Source organism: Python bivittatus, unplaced genomic scaffold (genome assembly GCF_059951505.1).
Source record: "Python bivittatus isolate LINGU-HERP-01145 unplaced genomic scaffold, Pbiv_v1 ctg000980_np1212, whole genome shotgun sequence".
In the NCBI taxonomy this organism is placed as follows: domain Eukaryota; kingdom Metazoa; phylum Chordata; class Lepidosauria; order Squamata; family Pythonidae; genus Python; species Python bivittatus.
This window is the reverse complement of record NW_028277125.1, coordinates 47,846,942-47,869,537: the sequence shown is the minus strand read 5'-3', so window position 1 is coordinate 47,869,537 and position 22,596 is coordinate 47,846,942. Positions and strand designations below refer to the sequence as shown.

Genomic DNA, 22,596 nt, shown 5'->3' with positions numbered 1-22,596 from the left:
GGTACATGACAGGGTATGGCTCACCTATGGCAAATATTTTCATTTGGAGATAATACCTACATCTTCCAATGATTTCCTAAACCATTTGGAATTATCATGTGGACCCAGTGTCTTTCTTTTTAATATATCTCCATTTGTTCTAAGCAAAGAACCTCTCCAAATTGTAATAAATGGAAAGTCCCTGATGAATCATTCCCATTATTAGGAAGTAGACCAGTCACTCATGGAACTTCACAGTTTTTCCTCTCCCCTTCTTTCTCTGGTTTGGTATTTTACATAGAAATGAAATGAACAATATAACAGTTTTACAGACATTGGGCTGAAGTCCAGAAAGTGGAAAGATAAAGGAGCAAACAAGTTCAGGACAAGGCTCCATGAGAGAGATTATCTACCTGGGAGTTAGCTGCTCATCCTGACAAGCCCTGTGTCCCTCCAAGATGCGGGTAGATTAGGGTCTACCAGGCACTATGTAACCCTCTGCTTTCACAGCTCTACCACTGGCAGTCCTCTACTCTGCCAACACCAAAATCTCCTCAGTCAATATAGGTGCCGAGAGGTGGAGCAAACTTCCCCAGCTATTGCCTGAAGGTCCTATACCTGGGCAAAGCCAGTTGCTTGTGAGCAAGTGGCAAGTCACTGAATCCTCATCAGCACCAGCTACATGCACTCAGCAGGGAGAGGATTTAAATGGAGCTGTGGCGCCCTCTCAGGTGCTGGAAGCAACTTCATCATCCGGCTTCTTGCTCTATATTTCATGCCTTCTGTTCCTTGCTCCTGGCTCCTGCAATGCTCCTGACCTTGGCATGTTCTTGACCAAGACTCTGGCTCTCCTCTCAGTGCTTCCAAGACTTTGCTTCTCTGATCTTAAACTGCTCGACCCAGCTTTATGCCTCTACCCATTTGTACTATATACTATACATCAGAGGCATATATAGTTGAAGACTCATGGGAATGTTCAATGCTTTTTCTTAATTACTTAGGAATTATATCATGACAGCTGCCACTCAGATACTTTCCTATTCAACTTTACTTTCACTTAAGTCAGATGAGCAACTTGTTGGAGAGTGCTCTTGAATTAGACACCCCAAGAAACAGTCCTTCCTAATTTGCTACTACAAATCCCCAGATCATTTTTGGAAGACATCTGACTCAGCAACACTACTGTACCCCTAGGACTACCTGAGATCTGACTCAACCTGCCTCCCAGTGTTCTTTTGTCTTTAAATATATATGCAAAGAAGTTGTCCTCTGAAAGCGTCTAGACAGAAACTTGTATCTATAAATAACATACTGAGATACCAAACTTAGTATGCTTCCATTATAATTACAAAAAACAAAAATGTGGAAAATATCACATCAGCGCTGAACTTCATTAGAGTATATTTATCTTAACCAACATTAGGAGAAATAAGCTAACAGACGTGCTTTTTGGTACCTGGGCTTCAATTAAGTTTTTACTGTAGAGATTTCTGTCTGATCTCACAGCTTCATAGAGATTTTGTTGCTGTTTTAATTTTGTTTCAGACTCTGCTATCTTCTTTTTGTAGTCAAAAATCTGCATTTCCCGAACTTTTATATCTTCCATATGATGAAGGACCTGTTACAGAAATCATAAAATTAATACCATCTGTATATATAGAATATGCTATGGAGAGGTCAAGTTGATTTTCATAAGGGCTTCCCCTAATTTTATCTCTACAACAACCATATCAGGTAGCTTGGACTGAGAATAATTGGCCCAAAGTCTCCCAGTAAACTCCTAGAGATTTGAACCCAGGGTCAACATTCCAAATTCAACATCTTAACATCTGTTTGTCCAATAAGGAAGATTTGGCTTGAGGGTGAATTCTTTTTACAAATTTCTTTTACAAAACAAAACCACTTGATCTACAATTTAAAGGGGGAGACAAACACTACGGATGCTTCTCATACCATTTTCCAACTAAAAATCATCCTTCCTACAAGGTATTTTTGTGTACAGAATATGATTGCACCCTTTTTTTTTTTAGTTGTACTAAAAATAGCTGGAGTGCCTTGAGCTACCAGAAGAAAATGGCAAACAGGATAACCCTATGTCCACTCTGCATTGATTAAAAACCATTATGGGAGAGAGAATACACATGCCCATACAGCTTGCATGAAATTAAAAAGTATAAACGTAACATTTCTTTCTGTCTTTTTATTTATGTTTGAATTAAGTAGTGGCAAATTGTAAATTAATTGCTGAATAATTACAAACGTAATTGATAACAAAAGTATCGATAAACTACCTTAATAATTTTTTTTTTTTTGAAAAAACTGTGGGATAGTTATCTTAGAAAGCATCCATTAGCTTTTAAGGAAAATATAAGAAAGATAAAAATGAGGTTATTTCCACTGATTCTTTTATCCAATGAATATTCCATCCATAGTACCAGTGGAATTAAAAAACCTTCAATAAATGCTGTATTAACATTTAAATGCTTATTAGAATCCCAATGTTGGAATTTCTAGGTCTTACTTAAAACTGCAATTCTGAGTTATTGCATCTATTAATGGATAACCTTTTGTACAATATACCTTATTATAAAGGTAAAATAACCAATTATTTCCATACATAACTACCTGTATGTCAAAATTCACCCTGTATATTATTGTTATTGTTGCTGCTGTTGGTTTTTAAGGAAAATAATCATCTTCATTTAATGGAGAAAATATAGTGACACATAAGCAGCAGCATATATACCAAATGGGAACAAACAAAATTCTCAGTTTACTGTGAAGAAATTGCAGCTGCTATGAACACATCTTCCATCTTAACTTCTTTCTAGATTACCAAAACTTCTGGATTTTGGGGGGGGGGTTCAATTATTCTTTTATTTTATTAGTTTGTACCAATCAGTGATAAAGAAGCCTGTCTCTACTGTTTTTTGTCCTAAATCTGTCATTAAACATGAACTTTAAATAGACATCTGCATGTCTATTTATTTCACAAAATGTTCGAATTTATTCATTAAAATCTGTTACGTCAAAAATGTTGAAAAACTTTTATAATTTACTCTGTTTAAAGCATTATATATTTCATGAATTAGGGTTTTTAATGCAATGTAAATGGTCAAAATTCTCATTTCTGCAGGGTGTTAACAACTAAAACCTATTGATTGTAGGGCAAACCATTATTGGATATGTATGATCAATTAACAGTGATTGCTGCTAGTTGGGTTTGGATTCTCTTGGAAATGCAATAGTATAGTCATAGTCTTTAGACTTTGTAGAAGCATACTTGTTAATGTCCTTCAATATTTTTATCCATTATTTTACATGTTTAGCCTGTCAAAATGGAAGTTCTAATTGGATGATAAGAGAAAAACTAAACATTACTTGTAGTGCTGATAAAAGTAAACCTAGGTCCACAAAGTATTATTACATTTATTTATCTTTTCATAAGTAATATAATTATTTCTTGCCATCAGTAGTATATTTATTTCTTGCCTAACACTAGCCCTAGAAAAATCATTAGTTTTATTCACAAGGAGTTCATACAAGCTAATTTATTGCTTTAAGGGATTGTTGTATCACAAAACTGGAGAATCTCTTGACCAACATTTTTGTATGAAGCTATAGAATTTTAATCTAATGTCTCAAGAGTTGCTTGATAAATATATGGAAATATGTATTTCCCCTACAATATCCTTCTTTTTCTGAGACAACAATAGTGTAATTCAGTGCATATGAGATATTGAGCAGTATGGAAGAAATTTCTCACTTTGCTTTATTAGGGTGATTTCTCCTTCATGGTAAGGTTTTGTTGTGAGTCACATCTGCAGTGGGATAGATATTTTATTCCATAATATTTATAGAGCTGTTTCAAAATAAAGGAAGATATAAACAAGTATCTTTTCCTGCAGAAGTAGCCGCTTTAATTGCAAGCTACAATTAAACCAATAACTTTCGTATTAACCAACATTTCCTATATTGTCACAATAAAGACACTATTGTTATCAAGCAAACAAAATGTTAATATCCTAGCTTTAGTTGGTAAACATAATTTTCCAATAGGCAAGTATGGTTAATTGATTTCTTTGTGCGCTTAAGCAAGAAATAAAGGAGCTTTACACCTCAGTCAAAACTCATTTATATCTCAATTATTTTGAGCCAATATATGATTATCTAAGTACGGCATCCGACATGGGTTACTACCTTTTCAAATGAATATGCCATGGCTCAAACTCAATTTGTGCTGTTCCAGAATTCAATTTGTACTATCTGAATGTGTATTAATAACTGAAAGTATATTGTTCTAAGCACTTCTGATTTAATACTTGTTATTCACATTTGAACAGTTTGTTATATGGTCTCATCTAGATAATAGGGGATCATATATTCTTTTCCATACATTATAATAATAGGTATATATTAAACTTCCTTCATTTTGAGAACTAATCTTATGCAATGGACAGATTCTCATTTTGGTTAAAAACAGCTGGCATCATAGTACCTACCAAATGTGTCTGAAATGGAAAAATAAGAAGTCTAGTCAGTTATTTCTCTCACAAATAACTCTTGGGAATCATTTTGGACCTTATACAATATTCACAAATCACAGTATTTAAATAATGTCCCCAAAAGTAATCTAAATTGCTGGTTTCTTTGAAACTTGAGGTCAGCAGAAGGAGAAGATGACTACTTTTCAGATACTTCAAAAAGCAAATATATATTTCAGTGGTCACTACCTCTGTCAAATTATCTCTTACTAGCAAAATTACATTAATTTTGTAGTTAGTTATGTAATCTGAACAAGTTATCATCCATTGTGGTATTGCTCTTATCTCTACACCTGATCTACATTATTTTCTTTGCTTATTACTAGGGAATCCTATGTTTCCAACTACATTTGAACAGCTATTTGACAGCATTTAGTGTGCTGATGGGAAAAGCACTAAAAGGAAACTAAGTGAAACAAATACAACAGTTTTAAAATTGTTCTGTGATGTTGCATTCACTGGACATTCCCTGGTCCAGAAAGTCTTTGACGTTATGACCTTTTAATCTCTATCATCAGGCTGAATCTATTCAAGAATCCTTAAATACTAATTCTGCTAATTTAAATATACAGAACTGTGTGCCTAATGCAAATGTGACTTGAGCGACTGAAAATCAAATGACAGAGAAGTGGTTCTTGACAGCAAAAATGGATCAGTCAAAACTTCCATTGATATACTTGCTTTAAATCATAGGTATTTTACTATCATATCCATTTAGTGAACAGACAATTTTGCCTCTTCTTTCAACTAAGGATTTATCTGCTAAAAAGTAATGGTAATCAGCAGAAACTAGCAGCTAGCTATGAAGTTCCACATGCCAGGATATCCTCTCAGTTCTATCAAAACCAGGAATAGATAAACATGTGCTGCCAGGCAGCCAGAACAAAAACTTAGATAGTGTGCAATTCAACCTCACTGGGCTACACAAAATCAAATCAAAATGGACAACCTCAAATGTTGCAAGCATGGACAACATGAACTTCAATAACTTTGTGATACTATCATCACCTCTCATTAATGCAGGTAAAGAAGACCTAACCCTGATCACAGGGTATAGGGAATTAATAATCATCCAACTTCACCTGCTACTATATGTCATTTAAAGCAGCAATATAAAGCACCAATAGTAAGAATGAAAAAGAAAAACATGGAAACAGCTGATCCACCCAGCACACTTCAGGCACCTGATGATAAACAGTTTATAGTAATAAGAATGGATTGTCATATTGAGACTGAAGTTTGGGAAAGACACTTCAGTATTATTAGATTTACTGCTGAATAGCTACCACTCATTTCTTCAGAAGTTCACCAACTGAGAAATGAATATATCAGAGACCCCAGATGGAAATCATATACCCTTCATACTTATTGAATATATCCTTGCCTCTAAATCTAAAGTTTAAACTCAGTTGTCAAAAACTTTATGTATCTTGAATTTTACCTTCTCAAATTGATTAATAAGCACTTATTATTTATAGAGAGAGATGATACAGTGGGCCTTTCTACCTAACCCCAGTGAATTTGCGAGAACCTTAAATACCCTTCTCTCCAATTGTTCAAAAGAAAACTACAAGTACCTAATTTTCTTAAAATGAAAAAAAAGTGGTATTTGTCAAATAGCCAAAAATTCAGAGATAATTGTGCAGTTATATACAGTAATAGAAAATATAACCTTCAGATATCGAGGAGTTTTTTTGTTTGTTTGTTTACTACTAAAAGCTCCTGGAGTTAATAATCAGAATATGTTGCCAAAGCTGCCCAGAGAACCATATTGGCTAGTCTTACATGCTTTCTCACAATGTAAGTAAGTAAGTGTGAGGGTGATCTGGCTGTGACATCTGTCACTCCATTGATCACCAGGGTTGATTCACCTTTCTCGCAACTGCTAATGGCTTTAAAAATATTTCAGGTAAAAGTTATGACTTAACCTCTTCATATATAAACTATGTTCCCAATTACGGATAGTTAAAAATTTTAAACCATAAGAACAAACTCAAAATAAATTTCTAAAAAACATCTGACGAGTACTACAATGTGTCTTAACTACAGCTTTCCAGCTGGAAACATGATGGCTGAGATGAGGGCACAGGCTAGTATTTTATTTTCCTCCTGGATCTGGCCGTTTTTATAAAGTAAGATAATTATTGGTCTATTTGAGGCAAAATTCTAGAGGAAAAGTTTCATTATTATGGATTTGTCCTGAAATTTATGATGTTCACTAAAGTCAAGGAAATATTTAACTAGAGCATAAGGAATACTGACATCCAAACGAATAGAAATACAGTGCTTACTGATTTTAGGAAGAGCTTTATTACAGCTAGATACGTTACCATTCTTACTTCATTCAGCTTTCTTCTATGGCAAGTTCTCCTGTACCTCCTATTTGGATTTATCGGTCAGTAATGTTTGTGAGACTGAATCATTTGCTATTGTACTGTTGGTATTACAACAACTCATAATTAAAAGTATCACTTACCTCTCTTTTTTTTAATGTATTAATCAATTTTTTAATGTATGATCAATGGTAACAATAAACTTACTTCTTTACTATATAAATTTCAACTTAAACATTTGGAAGAAGAAGATGTATAAATCTGAACTCTTATTGCTGGAATAGCAGTATTAGAAAATATTTTGAATGGAGAGTGCAAGGAAAGATTAGAGATTCTAGCAGGTAAACTGCTAGAAATTACCAGGTAAGGAAAACACATTTAGTTATTTAATGTTTACAGTACTAATTGAACCAGTGATGCTTCACAAACAGGAAAACAAATGAGAAGTAAATTATTTTCTTGGGAACATGTGTTTATCTTCATGTCTTTGGATCACACAATACAAATACTTGGAGAATGATTGCCTGGACAATTGTTATGATTGTGAGCTTGGTGTCACTATATTTTGAGCAGAAATAGATCAGATATAGATCTTTTTTAGTCGAAAACTGTCCAGCCAATGAAATTATATGCCAACTTTCTACCCTTCTCTCACCCTGCCATCTAAGCAAGCGCACTGGGGGTTGCCCCCTTCCTCCAACAATCCATTCTTTCTACCTACCAGAGGGGTAGTTGTAAAGGAAAGCTATTCAGCTGGGCAGTGAGGAGGAGATTGTCAGCACCTAGCTATTCCTCCCCATAAAGAGAAAATAATATTTTCAGCTTCCTTCTCCTGCCCACTCTGTGATTCATCAATTTCTCTTCTGTAATGCAACATGAGCCCTTAAGGAGCTGGCCAGAAGTATCTGCTTATAGACAGTGTAATCAGTAACCTTCCATACTTGGTTAGTAGAGGAAAAGGGTGGAGGAGGAAGCATGATCGACTGAATGAGTGATTGCATAGCTTTTGAAACAGGCTGGGTGTCTCACAGCTGATATTTGAAAGGGCATGGCTAGCCCTTTAGTGAATTAATTTTATGGTGGCTGGAAATGAAATGGCAAGAGCTATGAAGAAAGGGTTTAGGAGCTATAAAGAAAGAGATGGAGGAACACGCTTTCCACAAGGAGAGACCAAGTTACTCATTTGTCCTGACAGCACAGAAGGCTCACCCTCCAGAAAGTGAGAAATGTTTGGAATATCCCTATTTTTGAATGGTACTGGGGTACTTTTCTGAGGATGAATTGTGCTTTTAGTGGCATACAAAGGGGAAGAAAACAGATCCATATTGAGCTATAAGCAAAATATTCTTGGCATTAATAGGATGACCAATAAGTTTGTGTTAATAGGAATTTTGGTGGCACTGTAATCTATTCATGCAGAAAGTTACTTTACCCTGTTAAATACTTGTAAGCTGAGGAGAAGAGAATTCAGGATACCTCCTAGTTACTCTGGAATATCCTCATTTTTAATTTTCCATTTCTACAAGTCTGCTAATTAACAAAATCCCATGCAGCCTTCTCATAATACCTGTTCCTGAGAAATACTCAAATATTCAGAATTATCTCATCTTCAATAGTTTTCCACCTCAGGACATAAACAGATACCAATTTTCTTCATCTGATTAATTTTAATTTCTTCCCATTCTAGAATTAATTTCCTGGTGGCATAATTGAAGAATTTTAATGTGATTCCTAGCAATCTTAACTGTATACTCATACAAAGTTCTGATTTTATGAAGTCTTATAAAGGCTCTACGGAGAGCCTTCCCAAACTTGTATCTTCTGGAATTACAATTTCAGAATTTCCATCAAGCACAGCTGTGTGGTTCTAACATATCTGGACAGCATTAAGTTAGGAAAAGCTGGCTCAGTTGTGGTTTTTTGTTTTGCTTTGTTTTTATTTTTCCAAATTACTATATACAGATACCAAAATAAGAAGTTACATGGATTTTTTTAGATTCATAAACCACACAGAGGAACTTTACTAAAAACTTTTTATTCTAAAGACCATTGAAAAGAATGAAATAAATTCCACACAAATTAGACCTGAATGACAGTATTAAGTGTATCTTTCAAAAAGCTTTCTCTTACCTTCTGTGTGAGATCATTAGCTTCGTTAATGTAACGATCTCTCTCTTTCTCCAGCTGAAAGATAATCTTCCTCTGTTTCTGAGCTTCATCTTTATAATTCTGAATTTCTTCTTCTAGGTTTTTCTTGGACTGTTCATGGAGCTTAACAAGGTTCATCTGTTTTTGAGTGACGCTAGCAGCCTTCAGTAAGTTCTATTAAAAAAAAAATCCAAGTTAGAGCAAAATCTAATAATGCCAAACACTCAGAGTCAAACTACACGTTGTATGTTAGACATGTACAGATTACTTTTTTAAAAAATGAAAAAACACAATTCTTTCCTAACTGGCTCAGGCTTAGTTAACTTCTTCAAAATCTATCTACCTTTTATATATGATGCCATCTCTCAGTTCACTCTTGTGGAGACAGTAGTTAAGTATTGTTGAGAACCTATGCAAAATCTAGTTGGATTTTCACTGGCTCAACCAAATGGAAATTTTCTAGTTGCTGATAGGATACAGCATAGTCCACTGATCAGCTATAACCATTATGATATATAACATTCATTTGTAATATGAATGAAAGGGCTACAATCATGAAGATGACTACTGGGCTTAAATCCAACTGAGACCAATGGGTCTCAAGGAGCTCTACTGTTTGTAGAACTATAGCATATACATATGTACACCAGACAAGAACCCATGTTTTCAATAAAGCAATTGAAATATGTCTACATAGGACATTCTCAAATGTATTAGGCATTTTTAATATAATAATTAAAGCAGCCATATAAAGTCTTTTTTAAAAGCCTGTTTCAATGCTCAGCAATATATAAAGCATCTGTTTTTTAATAATTAAAACAGTTACAATATTTTCATGTGGAGACACCCAGATCCAATTTCCAAAACAGTTTCACAAGCTCTATAAGTGACACAGCTGCTTTAATAAATTGAAAGGCATTCTGTACATAAACCTACACATTTTAAAGCACATCTTCTGAAGGCTTTGCACAGTGTTTCTCATAGGAAAAGAAACAATGGGTTTCTGTATTTCTAAATTATATTTTAAAAATTGGGTATTTAGTATGATGCCTTAATTTTTGGCAGTGGATTTAAAATGTTTGTTTATTTCCTTTGAGACGGTCTTGACTCCTGGCAACTACCTGGGCAAGTCCATGCAGTTTTCTTGGCAACATTTTTCAGAAGTGGTTGGTACTGCCTTCTTTCTAGGGCTAATAGAGAATGACAGGCCCAAAGTCACCTAGCTGGCTTCCCTCCTAAAGCAGGGCTAGAACTAACAATCTCCCGGCTTCTAGCCCAGTGCCTTTAGCTGCTACACCAAATTGGCTCTCATAGTGAACATTTATTCTTACAAAATGCACGTATCTTTGAAACAACCTGAATACAGATTCAGTGAATATGTGGTAAATGTATAGAAAGAGAATTTTAAAAGTATAAAAAGGTACAAGGAGATAACCAAATAAGTCAGAAAAAAACATCATCTAGCAGAAAGATTTTATCATTCCACGGAAAAAGAATATTGTGGAGTCCTTGGTGTTCTCTGAGCTCGGTTGTTTGCTTGCAGACGTTTCATTACCCAACTAGGTAAAATCATCAGTGCAAGTGAATATGGGGTTTGCTCCCAGTAGCTTGCCCTGCCAGTTTTGGTGAGGGTGTGGTTTTCTCCTTGGTAGTTCCTTGGTTAGGGTATTGTTTTCTGCTTGATTGTTTGCCTGGTATTAATCCCTGCTTATCTGGGTGTTGGCTGCTGGAGAGGATGTGTTCTGGTCTTTTTGTTTCCTTCTTAGCTTTTTTATTTTTTATTTTTTTTAATCTGCGCTCAGTCGTTACCGACTCTGCAGTGACTGCTTGGACAAGTCCTTGCAGTTTTCAAGGCAAGGTGTTTCGGAAGTGGTTTGCCAGAGCCTCCTTCCTAGAGCAGAGCCCAGCTGGCGAGCGCAGGAGGCGGAGTTTCCATTGCTTTGCGCCCTTTTCGGGCGAGCGCGGTTTTTTTTGCGCTTACCAGCAACTGCTCCTGACTCCTTTTGCAAGGCGCCACCAGCATTTTTCCTCCCACCGGAGTGAGAGTACCCATTTATCTACTCACGTGAGTTTTCGAACTGTTGGGTTGACAGGAACTGGGGAGGAAACAGGAGCTCACCCTGTTAACGCGAAGGCTGGACTCGAACTGCTGATGCGTCGACCATTTCTGGCCGGCAACTTTCAGCGTCATTAAGCCGCTGCGCCACCACGTCCCCTTAGCTTTTTTATTGTCTCTTTTGAAAGGTGTGTAAATATGGTGTATTTCTATGTCTATTGATGGCTGATTTGTCTGAATGCCAAGCTTCCAGGAATTCCCTAAGGGAATTTAGCTTGATCTAGGATTGTTCACAGCTTCCTAGTTGAAACTATGGTTGAGTCTGTCCATGTGTTGTGAGATTAAGGAGTTTTCATTGTGTCTTCTGACTGCTGGCTGGTGTTCATGGATGCACTCTGCTAGTGTTCTAGCAGTGTGCATCTAGCTTCTAGAAACCCCACATTTACTCACACTGATCTTACCTAGGTGGGTAATGAAATGTCTGCAAGGACTCCACAGTTCAACCCAGAGCTACATATATATTCTCTTCTATTGGGAGAAGAATATCATTTATCTGTATCAAATAATATAGGTATTAGTGAAGGAGAATATCTTTGGATGAGAGATAAAAACAATATCCAGATAGGTGGACCTTCATTGCTAAGTGGGGAAAAAATTGCTTCTACTAATGATAAAAAGATAAACTAACCAGTGTAAAGAAGGGGAAAAAGTGATAAGAAAGGGGAAAAAACAGTGAAATGGAACTCATATCCTGTCTTGGATCAAGGCCAGAAAAAAATGAAAGTAAGCAGTTCCACTAAGAAAGGTGTTTCTATTTACATTTTCCTCCCTACTGGAGCAGGTAAAAGGATTAGCCCAAACAAAATATCTTCTACTGCATGAAAATATAGCACCCCTTAAGGACAGAACCATTCCTGAGCTTCAAGGTATCTTTTATAATGCTATCATTTTAAACTGCTATTGTGAAGATTTATTTATAAACCTGTATAATTCCTCAAACATGCTTCAGCAAATAAACACCAGTTCCCTGTGAAATAGATACTATGATTTCCATTTCTATATGAAACACTATCACAAATGCCTTTGTAATAGTAGGAATTTATGCAATATATGCAGTTTTACCCTGTGTATGTGTATATGAATTCTGTAATATTTGTATGACAGCACAACAGCTAAAGATCAGATAAAGACTTGGGTGAATTGCAGAATCAGATATATACTTGCCTTGTTCAATATGTCCCTTTCTCTCACAAGTTCATCTATAGCTTTCTTATCAACTTCTGCTTGCTTTTTTGCAGCTTCCAGTTCTAAAGTACGGGAAAAGATTATGATTTCTGCACTTAAATCGCATAGAGGGATGAAACCTAACAGAACTGTTGCATTTCTACAAGAAAAAAAAATCACTTTTTTCAATGTGTAAATCTTCACTACCCCCTTTATAAACATAACAAAACAGTGCAGTATAGAGTGTTCTTGTTCAAGGCTGGCTGGCATCTTGCCCTCTTCCAAGATATTTCTTTTCATTCATCATCCACCTCCAGTTTTTCATTTTATTTTTTTCAGTAAGTGATCATTTCTTCACCATAGGGAATCTTCAGCCTCCATGTCACTGGATGGTTTAGGGAAAGTTCTCCCTTGTTTCTTTAAAAAAAATTGTACTCTTGCAAATCTTGGGACCTTCCAAAAGTGAAAGTTTTCCTTTGGTGTTCATGGAGCCATTTTAACTAGATGAAAGTCAGCATAAAGTTAATAGAGATTTTTTATTAAATATTTTGTTGATTTATTTATTTGCGATGCTTACATGCCACCAGCTCTAGGCAGCTTATGAAGTAAACAGAAAAATTAAAAAAAAATAAAATAACTACCAACAAATAAAATACCACACATCTGTAACCCATCTTCCAATCCAAGAGCACATTCTTCCTGCACAAGATGGAACAGATAAGTCTTCAAGGTCTTCCTGAAGCCTAGGAGGGATAGAATTAATTCCTACTGGGAGAACGTTCCAAAGAGTGAGGACGGCCACCAAGAACACCTTCTCCAGGGCCCTGTCATGTGAAAATGCTGGAGAGATAGGACCTGAAAGGAACCGACCCTATTTGATATGATGGGAAAAGAAGATGAATACAGGAGAAGGTGCTCCTTCAGATAACAGGCCTAGAGCCATGTTAGGGCCATGGCAGCTAATACTTTGAATCACACTCAGAAGCCAACTAGTAGTTCAGGAGGGCCTCCGCACAGTCACTCATGCCCTGGTCACCTCCAGGTTGGACTACTGTAATGCGCTCTACATGGGGCTACCCTTGAAGAGTATCCGGAAGCTACAGCTGGTACAGAATGCAGCGGTGCGGACAGTTCTTAATGCCCCTAGGAGGGCACGTATAACACCCCTGTTGCGTGAGCTGCATTGGTTGCCAGTTTGTTTCCGGGTCCAATTCAAGGTGTTGGTCATCACTTTTAAAGCCCTTCATGGCATGGGACCAGGTTATCTGAGGAACCACCTTGCCCCGGTCATCTCAGCCCGCCCCACTCAGTCCAGCAGAAGGGGCAGATTGCAGACCCCACCGTCAAGGAATTTCGATTGGTGGGGTCTAGGCAGAGAGCCTTTTCTGCTGTAGCGCCCGCCCTATGGAACATCTTGCCGCCTGAGGTGCGGTGTGCCCCCTCCCTCATGGCCTTCAGGAAAGAGATCAAATCCTGGCTCTGCCAGAAGGCTTGGGGGCCAGAGGGGGGCCCACACCTATGGAGATGGCTGGTGGGGTGAGGGGTTGTCCTCCCCCAGCATCTTACAGGTTTTTTAGGGCCAAATTATAGGAGGTTTTTAGGCCATTTTTATATACGTTTTTAACTATTTATAGATTATGTCTATGCCTGGAGAGTCCTGTGTTTTTTTTATTATTATTGTGAGCCGCCCAGAGTCACCCATTGGGGGAGATGGGCAGCATACAAATTTGAAAAATAAATAAATAAATAAATAAATAAATAAATAAATAAATAAATACAGCTCCCACAGCAGGAGAGCCGTCCAAGTATATCAAAACACGTCCATCATTGCCCAGACTACCACATTCTATATTAGCTGTGGTTTCCAGATGTTCTTTAAGGGCAGCCCCATGTAGAGTACCTAACAGTAGCCCAAATAGGGAGTGATTAGGGCTTGAGTGACTGTGAGTAGGGTCTCCCAATCTAAGAAAGATTGCTATTGATACACAATGTATAATGGGGCAAAAGGTCTCTTAGTCATAGCTGCCACTTGCTCCTCAAACAGAAGCTGTAAGTCTAGACCTCCCAAATTGCAGACTACCTCTGAGCAGGGAGAGTATAATTTCCATTTCATTAAGCCCACAAAGCCACTTCAACTTGGACAAATTTAGTCAAAGACTGTTCTCCCCCCATACAGATCCTATTACTCTCTATTTTTCCTAGAGATCACTTCATATGAACACTTTTAATGGGTTTCTGCAGGCAAGAGAAATAAACCATAATTACATTATGCTATTTTTTTTTTTAAAAATTACATTGGTGCCGATAGAGGTTTCTAAAAAAACAACTGTGTATAAATGTGAGTTAAAATAAACAAACAAACAAACAAACATTAAGAAGCTGGAGGAAAGGATTAATTTTATTTGAACGCAGTAATCCAGATAAGGCCATTGTGTGTTTACAAATCAAGAAGTAAAAACAGAAACTTGAGCAAAATCACACAAAAATTAGAATTCCAACAATTTAGTCTTTAAACATGTAATGATCATTGCTTTGAATTAAACCCTTACCTTTTTCCAGTCCATTTATCTGGTTTTTAAGGGTGTCTCTTTCACATTCTGCCTGTGTTTTGTTCTCCTCTACAACACGTAATTTTCGCTGCATAATCTCTCTCATTTTGGTTAGCTTTCCAATCTCTTGACGCATCTGAGACACTTCATCTTCTCTTGTCTAGGAAGGACAAATGAATAAGAAGAGACAACAATTAATACAGGATCTAACAGTTCCATCTATTGCTGCTATTCTCTAGTGTTGGGAAACGGAAATAATGAGAATATTATAATCACAATATTATAATAAACTTCCAAAAATATCTAGTATTTATATCCCTCATCTTTTCTTTTCCCAGCCTTTCCTTATTTAAACAAACAAACAAACAAACACCCTAAACTCACTGACCTCCTGTCACAGGAAACATTTGTCACTATATCTATCACCGCTTACATAAGGACAACTGGAAAGAAGAGCTAGACACCATTTTTTCTGTTTAGCTTTCTCTGTCATCTTCTCTGCTATGTTAAATAACTACAGTAAAACAAAGACCTGGGACAAATTAGGATGCAATCCTAAACACCTATCTTGCAACATATCTTATCTAACTAAAGGACTTATTTCTGAGGCAGGCATTCATAAGAACATGCTACCAACCACTAAAAAAACGAAATGGTACATTTTTGTATGCATGAGTCTATCATGTGTCTGATTAAATATCCATATCTTCCCCATCCTATTGGCCCCTAAATACGTTGTCAGTAGGGATATGTGGCATTTCAACTCCAAAGCTGAAAAGGTCTGTATGTGCACATGCTACACCTTTCAGCACCTCCTTAAAATGTGTTTCAGCTAAGGAGACATTAGCAGATGAGACAAGGTGCTGCGGGTAGGCCTGGGCATGCTGTCAGCACCTTAACTTAAACGTTTTTCCTGGGTTGAATAGCTAGCACCCTAGACTATGAAATACAGTTCAATGCAATCTTGATAAATTCGAAAGTAGGCTGAAAATAACAATCAAATTTAACAAAAGCAAAGGTCTTCACTTAGGGAAGAGAAAACAAATGTACAGATAAGCATGATGGATTCCAACTTGATAACAGTACTTGTAAAAAAGACCTCAAAACGGTAGTTGATTACAAATTGAGTGTGCTTCCTCATGGCTGTGTTAATGTGCATTCTCTCCATCACTGAGTCAACAGAAAGGTATGTCAACATACTTTGCACTGCCCCATAGCCAATTTACTATGTCTTAGCAATGAGACTGAAGAGGAGTGCTGTCCTTATAGATTTATTGTGGGATAGTTTCACAGCAGCAATTGGTAGATTCCTCGGCTTCCTTTTCCTTCCCACCAAGCACACTTACCAGCAGGAAAACAACCATGAATCAGTCTCCATAATGTGTGGTGGAGCATGACTGGGGACCTCTGGACTCTCCCTTCAATTTAATCCCTTGCCCACTTTACACTCACAAACCAATCAACCAGAAGAGGTTATTTTGTTTTTGTTTCCCAAAAAATACAAACAAACAAACACCATGTCAGGTGGAAAGGAGATGGTGTGCAGATAAACAGTTCTCTACAACTTCATCCCACTTCCCTCATATATCTTACCAACAGGTCAGCCAGATTTTTTCTTTTCTTTCTTGCCATAGAATACATTAAAGTCATATGAGCTCCCCCCCCCCCGCAAAAAAGCCCAAATGGATGTAAAATGCAGTGCCTGGCAAGAGGGTAGGAGGTAATATTCCTATATTAAATATACATCCATTTTCCAGCACATCTGTCAGGAATGTTTTAATCTGGATCCCTGCCTTGAGTAGGAGGCTGGATTGATTGGTCTAAATGGCCTCTTCCAACCATATGATTCTTTATCTGCAGAGCAATAGACTGGGAAAGGATAATGTAGGCTCTTGCCTATTTGAGCATAATGTCCTAATTAATTTATTAGCCAATCAAATGCCATTAATTTCTGTTCATACCTCAAAAAGTATAATATGGTTTTATTCACCTTGCAATAATCTTTTTCTAGGTGTATACAATAAAATAGATCAGAAAATAATCCTGATAGCTTTGAAATTGTATGTTATAACAGATTAGATAAATCTTTTCATATAACTATAGTAACTTGTTTTCATTATTTTAATCAACAGGATCTCTTTAACAACAAATGACTTCCACTGTTTAGAAGAATGATTCACATTTTACTAAACCTTCATAAGCTATTACTTATTTGTATTCTTTTTTCTAAGTATACACTGTTGTAACTAAAGATACGGTCCTGGATAGATTAGATAAGATACTACTGATGAATGGTAGGATCTTGAGTTTTTATTTTGGGAAAAGATTGCCCCAACTTTGTCAGGCAGGAATATTTCTGATGCCAAAAAAAACAAAAAAAGTACCAAATAAAAACAACAAAAAGGTTACAGAACAACATGGAATAGAAAGCAGATAGTAAACTAGAAGAGCAACTTATGGAAAATAGTATGTATTGTTATGCAATTATTATACATGCTTATATTCAGAGTCATAGACATATTAATTGTGTGAATTCATCTTTCTTGGTTACGTAAACAGCAGCTACAGGGGAGGGAAAGAAGAAACATTTTCCCTCACTTTCACTTGACAAATACTGCTTTTCTAAACCTTTTCTTTGAATTTCAACAAAAATCTTAGTGTTAAAGATCAAACATTGAAATCTATGAACTGCAAATACTAATAATCATTACTGGGTTATAATTTCAGAATTGGCATTATTCTGGATAACACCCTAAACTTACTCTCAATTCAGTGGTTTTCTGTTGATTCTCCTGCATTAGTTGTTCAATGGCTAAGCTATGTTGCTCATTCTCTAGCTGAAGCTTGGTATTTCTTGCTGTAGATTGTTCCAGTTCTTTTGTGGCTCTTTCATTCAGAATCTGTAAGATTATGGCACAAAGCAGTTAATTTGTTTATAATCAGATTATTGCACCTTCTCAGTAAACTCAGTTTTCTTTTGGTTATTACATGCTACTTATTACCATATTCGTAATCTAAGAAATGAGAGATGTGATAATCGCTTGACAGCTGTAGTGGGAATGGCAACTTCTAACAAGTAACACTGTGGGTGTAATCCTTTTTCTAGGATTTTTACTATCCTCCCTTGCAGCTGGAAGATAAATATTTTAATAACTGTTTCCCATCTGGGAGACACAGTGTACATTTCCTGTAATCATTATAAATGAGCAGGAGAGCCAAATGTTTTTAAATCAGCAGTATTTAAAAGGAGCTATGAATTTTAGCTAGGAAATCCTACATCAATGAAGAAAGTTCATTGCTCAGTAGTAGAGAACCTGCTTCACTGCAAAAAGGTCCCAGGTATAATTGCATCATACCCAGTTAGGACTGCCGGTAATCAGGGATTTTAACACATGATAATGGCCACAAATGTTTAAAACAGGCCTAGAAAAACTATTAGGGATAAGGCCATGGTAAGTTACTAATCAGAAATGCTTAATGCTACCTATTGGATCAAATCTTGGTTGCTGAGGGGGGAAAACACAATTTTCACACAGTTATTGCCCTCATATTTTATCTTGGGATTTTTATATGCAATTTGTTAAACAATAGGGAAAAACAGGATGCTAGAGTTAAATGGGCACTTATCTGACTCAGCAGAGCAATTTTTGCATTTTATAGTACTCACATTCCTAGTTTTTCTCCCATCATTAATCCAACTTTACTGAAAATAGCGGTTTTTTGCCCTGAAACTTTATTATGATTATGAATATAATTGGATATGCATATTCTCTAGGCTTACACATCAACAAAGTATAGTATTAAAATACAAAATAATAGTAAATCATTAGGTACTGTCTTTTGCTTTGCATATCGTTAATTAAGAACTTATGTTTTTGCGAGGAAAGAATTTGGATGGTCAAGCATCGTGGTTTTAAATTGAAAAACACTATGCACAGTACATTTTGGACACAGAACAGCACAGTAGTGTAGGAAATATAGTGTCATTTGGTGCCTGAAAACAACTGTATCAAAACTGGCTTACTGATACCACCAAGAATTTATAAATAGATCCTTGCACTAATTTTATCAGGTATATCATTCTCCAATGAGTCAAATTTTCTTCCCTGAAAATAAACTGAAGTTATGTTTGTTTTTACTGAAACATTTTACTGAATTAATTAATCATTTTATCATCTGTATGACTTATGAAATTTTCAAGAGAGTTTTCCTCCAAGAAGAAATATGTTACAATTACCAAAATTATTTTGCTGCTGACTAAAATTGCTTCTAAGGGGACGCGGTGGCGCAGCGGCTTAATGACGCTGAAAGTTGCTGGCCAGAAATGGTCGACGCTTCAGCGGTTCGAGTCCAGCCTTCGCATTAGCAGGGTGAGCTCCTGTTTCCTCCCCAGTTCCTGTCAACCCAACAGTTCGAAAACTCACGTGAGTAGATAAATGGGTACTCTCACTCCGGTGGGAGGAAAAATGCTGGCGGCGCCTTGCAAAAAGGAGTCGGGAGCAGTTGCTGGTAAGCGCGAAAAACCGTGCATGCCCGAAAAGGGCGCGAAGCAACGGAAACCCCGCCTCCTGCGCACGCCAGCTGGGCTCTGCTCTAGGAAGGAGGCTCTGGCAAACCACTTCCGAAACACTTGCCTTGAAAACTGCAAGGACTCATCCAAGCAGTCACTGCAGAGTCGGTAACGACTGAGCGCAGAGTAAAAAAAAAAAAAATTGCTTCTATAAGCTTTTTGCAGAATCAGGGGAAATGGCCTGAAAAAAAATCAACAAATTTCAGATGATACTTTAAGTCTGGTGCAGAAAAATACTAGAAAATTATATTTTATTTTTTTAAAAAACTTCCTGTGTGACCACATGTGGAAGTACTGAAATTTCTGGTATTCTAGAAAACAAGCAGTTTCCATCCATGATTTAATTATTTTCTGAAGTTAGAAACTCCTATTATGTTTTAAATGTGGTCTTGGTCTAAGAACTTAACATGTGTGTTAATGAGAGTCTTTAAGAATACCTTTTGTTCCTTAAGCTGCTGTTCACATCTTAGGAGGTCCTCCTTACTTTTATTTAAACCCTGCTGCATTGTCTTTATATCAGCCATTTTGTATTCTAATTCATTCTGAAGTTGTTTCAGTTCTCTTTCCATTTTTTCTTTCTTTCGCGTCTCCCGTGAAGCCTCATTTTGACGCATCTGGATTTCCTGATGGAGCTATAACAGAACCAAACACAAAAATTACAGAATTACTTTCTCCTGTAGTTAGGGGAATCGCTGACAGTGTTGATACTAGATTGTTTTCATGCTATATTAACCTGTTAAAAACATCTTAACTAGACTTACTACTTCTATCATTAAAACATCTTCTTTTTAAAATATATTGGGAATTTTTATAGCATATTAGAAATGGCTAGGATATTGGGCAGAAAATGTAAACCAATATTTGCAAAACTGGGTTAAGGAAATGAAGTTAAGGTTTAACATGAAAAATGGTGGCAAAGATTACAGTTAATCCTCACTTAATGACCACAGTTGGGACTGGAATTTAAGTTTCTAAGTAATGTGGTCGTTAAGCAAATTATCACATCACCGCTTCATTTAGTGACCACAATCCTGGCAGTCTCAGTTGCCGTTGTTAAGTGAATGACCCAGTCATTAGGCAAGACAATTTCCAGCCAGCTTCCCACAATCAAGTCAGCGGGGAAGCCGGCAGGAAGTTGCAAGCCCCAGGTACTGCTGGGTGGGGGGAGGGGTGCACAGGGGTATGTAGGAGGATCAGTTAGGGTGCATGGGGGTGTGGTGTGGATCTGGTGCATGAGGGCCTCAGTAGCACTTGGATTTTCAGACCAAGTCAAGAGGCTTCTGAAGCCTCTCCACTCCAGGACTGAAAATCCTCCATGGCTGAAAATCTGTTTGGATCTCAGCACAGAGCTTTTTCAGCCAGCCCCCAGGGACAAGAGGGAGTGCTGTGAAGAAAGGCGGGAAAGGGGGTGCTTTTGTCTCTCTTCCCCTTCTTCACAGCACAAAGCCCTCTTTGCAGCTCCTGGGAGAGGCAGGGCTTGCTTTGCACTGCGAAGAAGGAGAAAAGAGCTGAAAGCAGCCTTTTTTTAGCCTTCTTCACAGCACTCTCCCTCGTCCCTGGGAGCTGGCTGAAAAAGCTCCATGTTGAAATCCAAGCAGATTTGTGCAGTGGAAAGCCAGCCCCGCCCTTCCCAGGAGCTGCAAAGAGGGCTTTCTGTTGTGAAGAAGGGGGGGGAAAGGCTGCTTTCAGCTCTTTTCCCGTTCTTGGCAGTGCAAAGCCAGCCCCATAGAGCCCAGCAGCTAAGCCAGGGATGCCTCATCAGCAGAAGCAGCAGGAAAAAAAAGATGGCAGTGAAGGTCAGCTGGGGCAACAGAGTGCAGGAGGCAGGAGGCCAAAAGGGTAGAGATTGGAGGGAGATAGGCGGGTGGGGGGAGTTGAAACGCCTTTGCAGAAGTAAGTGTGGGTGGGCTGCCAAGCACCCAAATTTTGATCACGTGACTGTGGGGGTGCTGCAATGGCCATAATTTCGGGCAAGGGTCGTAAATCCCTTTGTTCAGCACTGTCGTAACTTCAACTGCTGCATGAATGGTTGTTAAGTGAGGACTACCTATAAATGACAGAGGAAAAGCAAGGAATACATGGCGAGAGTGTTTCAAGAACACTTTTGCCAAATAAATTTTACTTGACAGAAATTTAAGGGGGAAAAAATAATTAGAATATTAGAGCAATATTCTGGGATTGGGAAAGCAGAAGCAGACATTTTTTTTAATAGTAATTTTATTAAAAGTTACAATGACAATGATAAAAAACTAATACAAACTAAAAAAAAAAATAGAAGATGCAGAAAAGAAAAAGAAAATAGAAAAGAAATAAAAAATAAGAATATAGTAAAGAAAAATAAAATAAAAAATGACTTCCCCCTTCATCACAAGTATAAACTATTTTAGTAACTTATCACTTTCTCTTAAAATACAACAAATGATCTCTTCTTCCCATATCCCATCTCTTATCTATAAACAAAACCTTAAAACCTTGTCATTTCAATCCTGATCAGCAAAAGTCCATTAAGTGTTATCAGAGATAACAACATATCTATTTTAACCTTGATCAAATAAACTAACTTTATATTCCTTCCTTTTACTTTTAGTAATCATGATCTTTAGTCCCTTCAAATAATGTCCTAGAATTTGATTTCTTTTCATTTTTTCTTTTCATTTTTTCTTTGTCCCTTCTCAGAAAATTCTTCAAAACTTCTTTTGGAAATCCAATATAGGAAAATTATCCAGGTCAGTCTCTTGGCTTGCTATTTGTATATCCCTTTTCATTATTAAGACATCTGCCAGTTTCTTTTGTATGTCCACTGTAGCATCTTTTTCCATATTATTCTTGCAGCCTATCATTTTTAAATTCATTTTCAGATCAGTCTCAGTCTTGTCCAGTAAAGCTTGTTCCTCTTCCATAACATCTTTTAAACACAGTCTATCTATAGAAGCAGCACTCTTAAAATTAAATTCTGGGTCCATTGTTCACAAATATCCTTTAATATGTCCAATGTTAAAATATTTTGTTCCATTCTGTATTAAGTCAAATTTAAGTGTCCTCCTCCTTTAATTGTAATCTTTAGTTCCTTCTAGTTCCCTCTAGTAGTCCAACCTTCAAAGTCCCATCCCATCATTTTTTTAAAAAAGAATTCAATACAAAAGCATTTTCCCATGGGAAGGATTCTTATAATTAATTCCAAAATCTCATTTCA

At 36.9% G+C, this 22,596-nt stretch overlaps 1 protein-coding gene across 1 annotated transcript in view; it reads right to left on the bottom strand.

The window, feature by feature from the left end:
• The window catches only part of CFAP58 (cilia and flagella associated protein 58), an 83,133-nt gene that overhangs the window by 48,934 nt on the left and 11,603 nt on the right, over positions 1-22,596 (bottom strand). Inside the window, exons 5-10 of the mRNA XM_025169642.1 lie at positions 19,841-20,035; positions 17,596-17,733; positions 14,834-14,993; positions 12,285-12,367; positions 8,987-9,178; positions 1,436-1,597 (exon numbers count right to left, since the gene is read on the bottom strand). Coding sequence (XP_025025410.1) covers positions 1,436-1,597; positions 8,987-9,178; positions 12,285-12,367; positions 14,834-14,993; positions 17,596-17,733; positions 19,841-20,035 — 930 coding nt within the window. The remainder of the gene's footprint in view (positions 1-1,435; positions 1,598-8,986; positions 9,179-12,284; positions 12,368-14,833; positions 14,994-17,595; positions 17,734-19,840; positions 20,036-22,596) is intronic.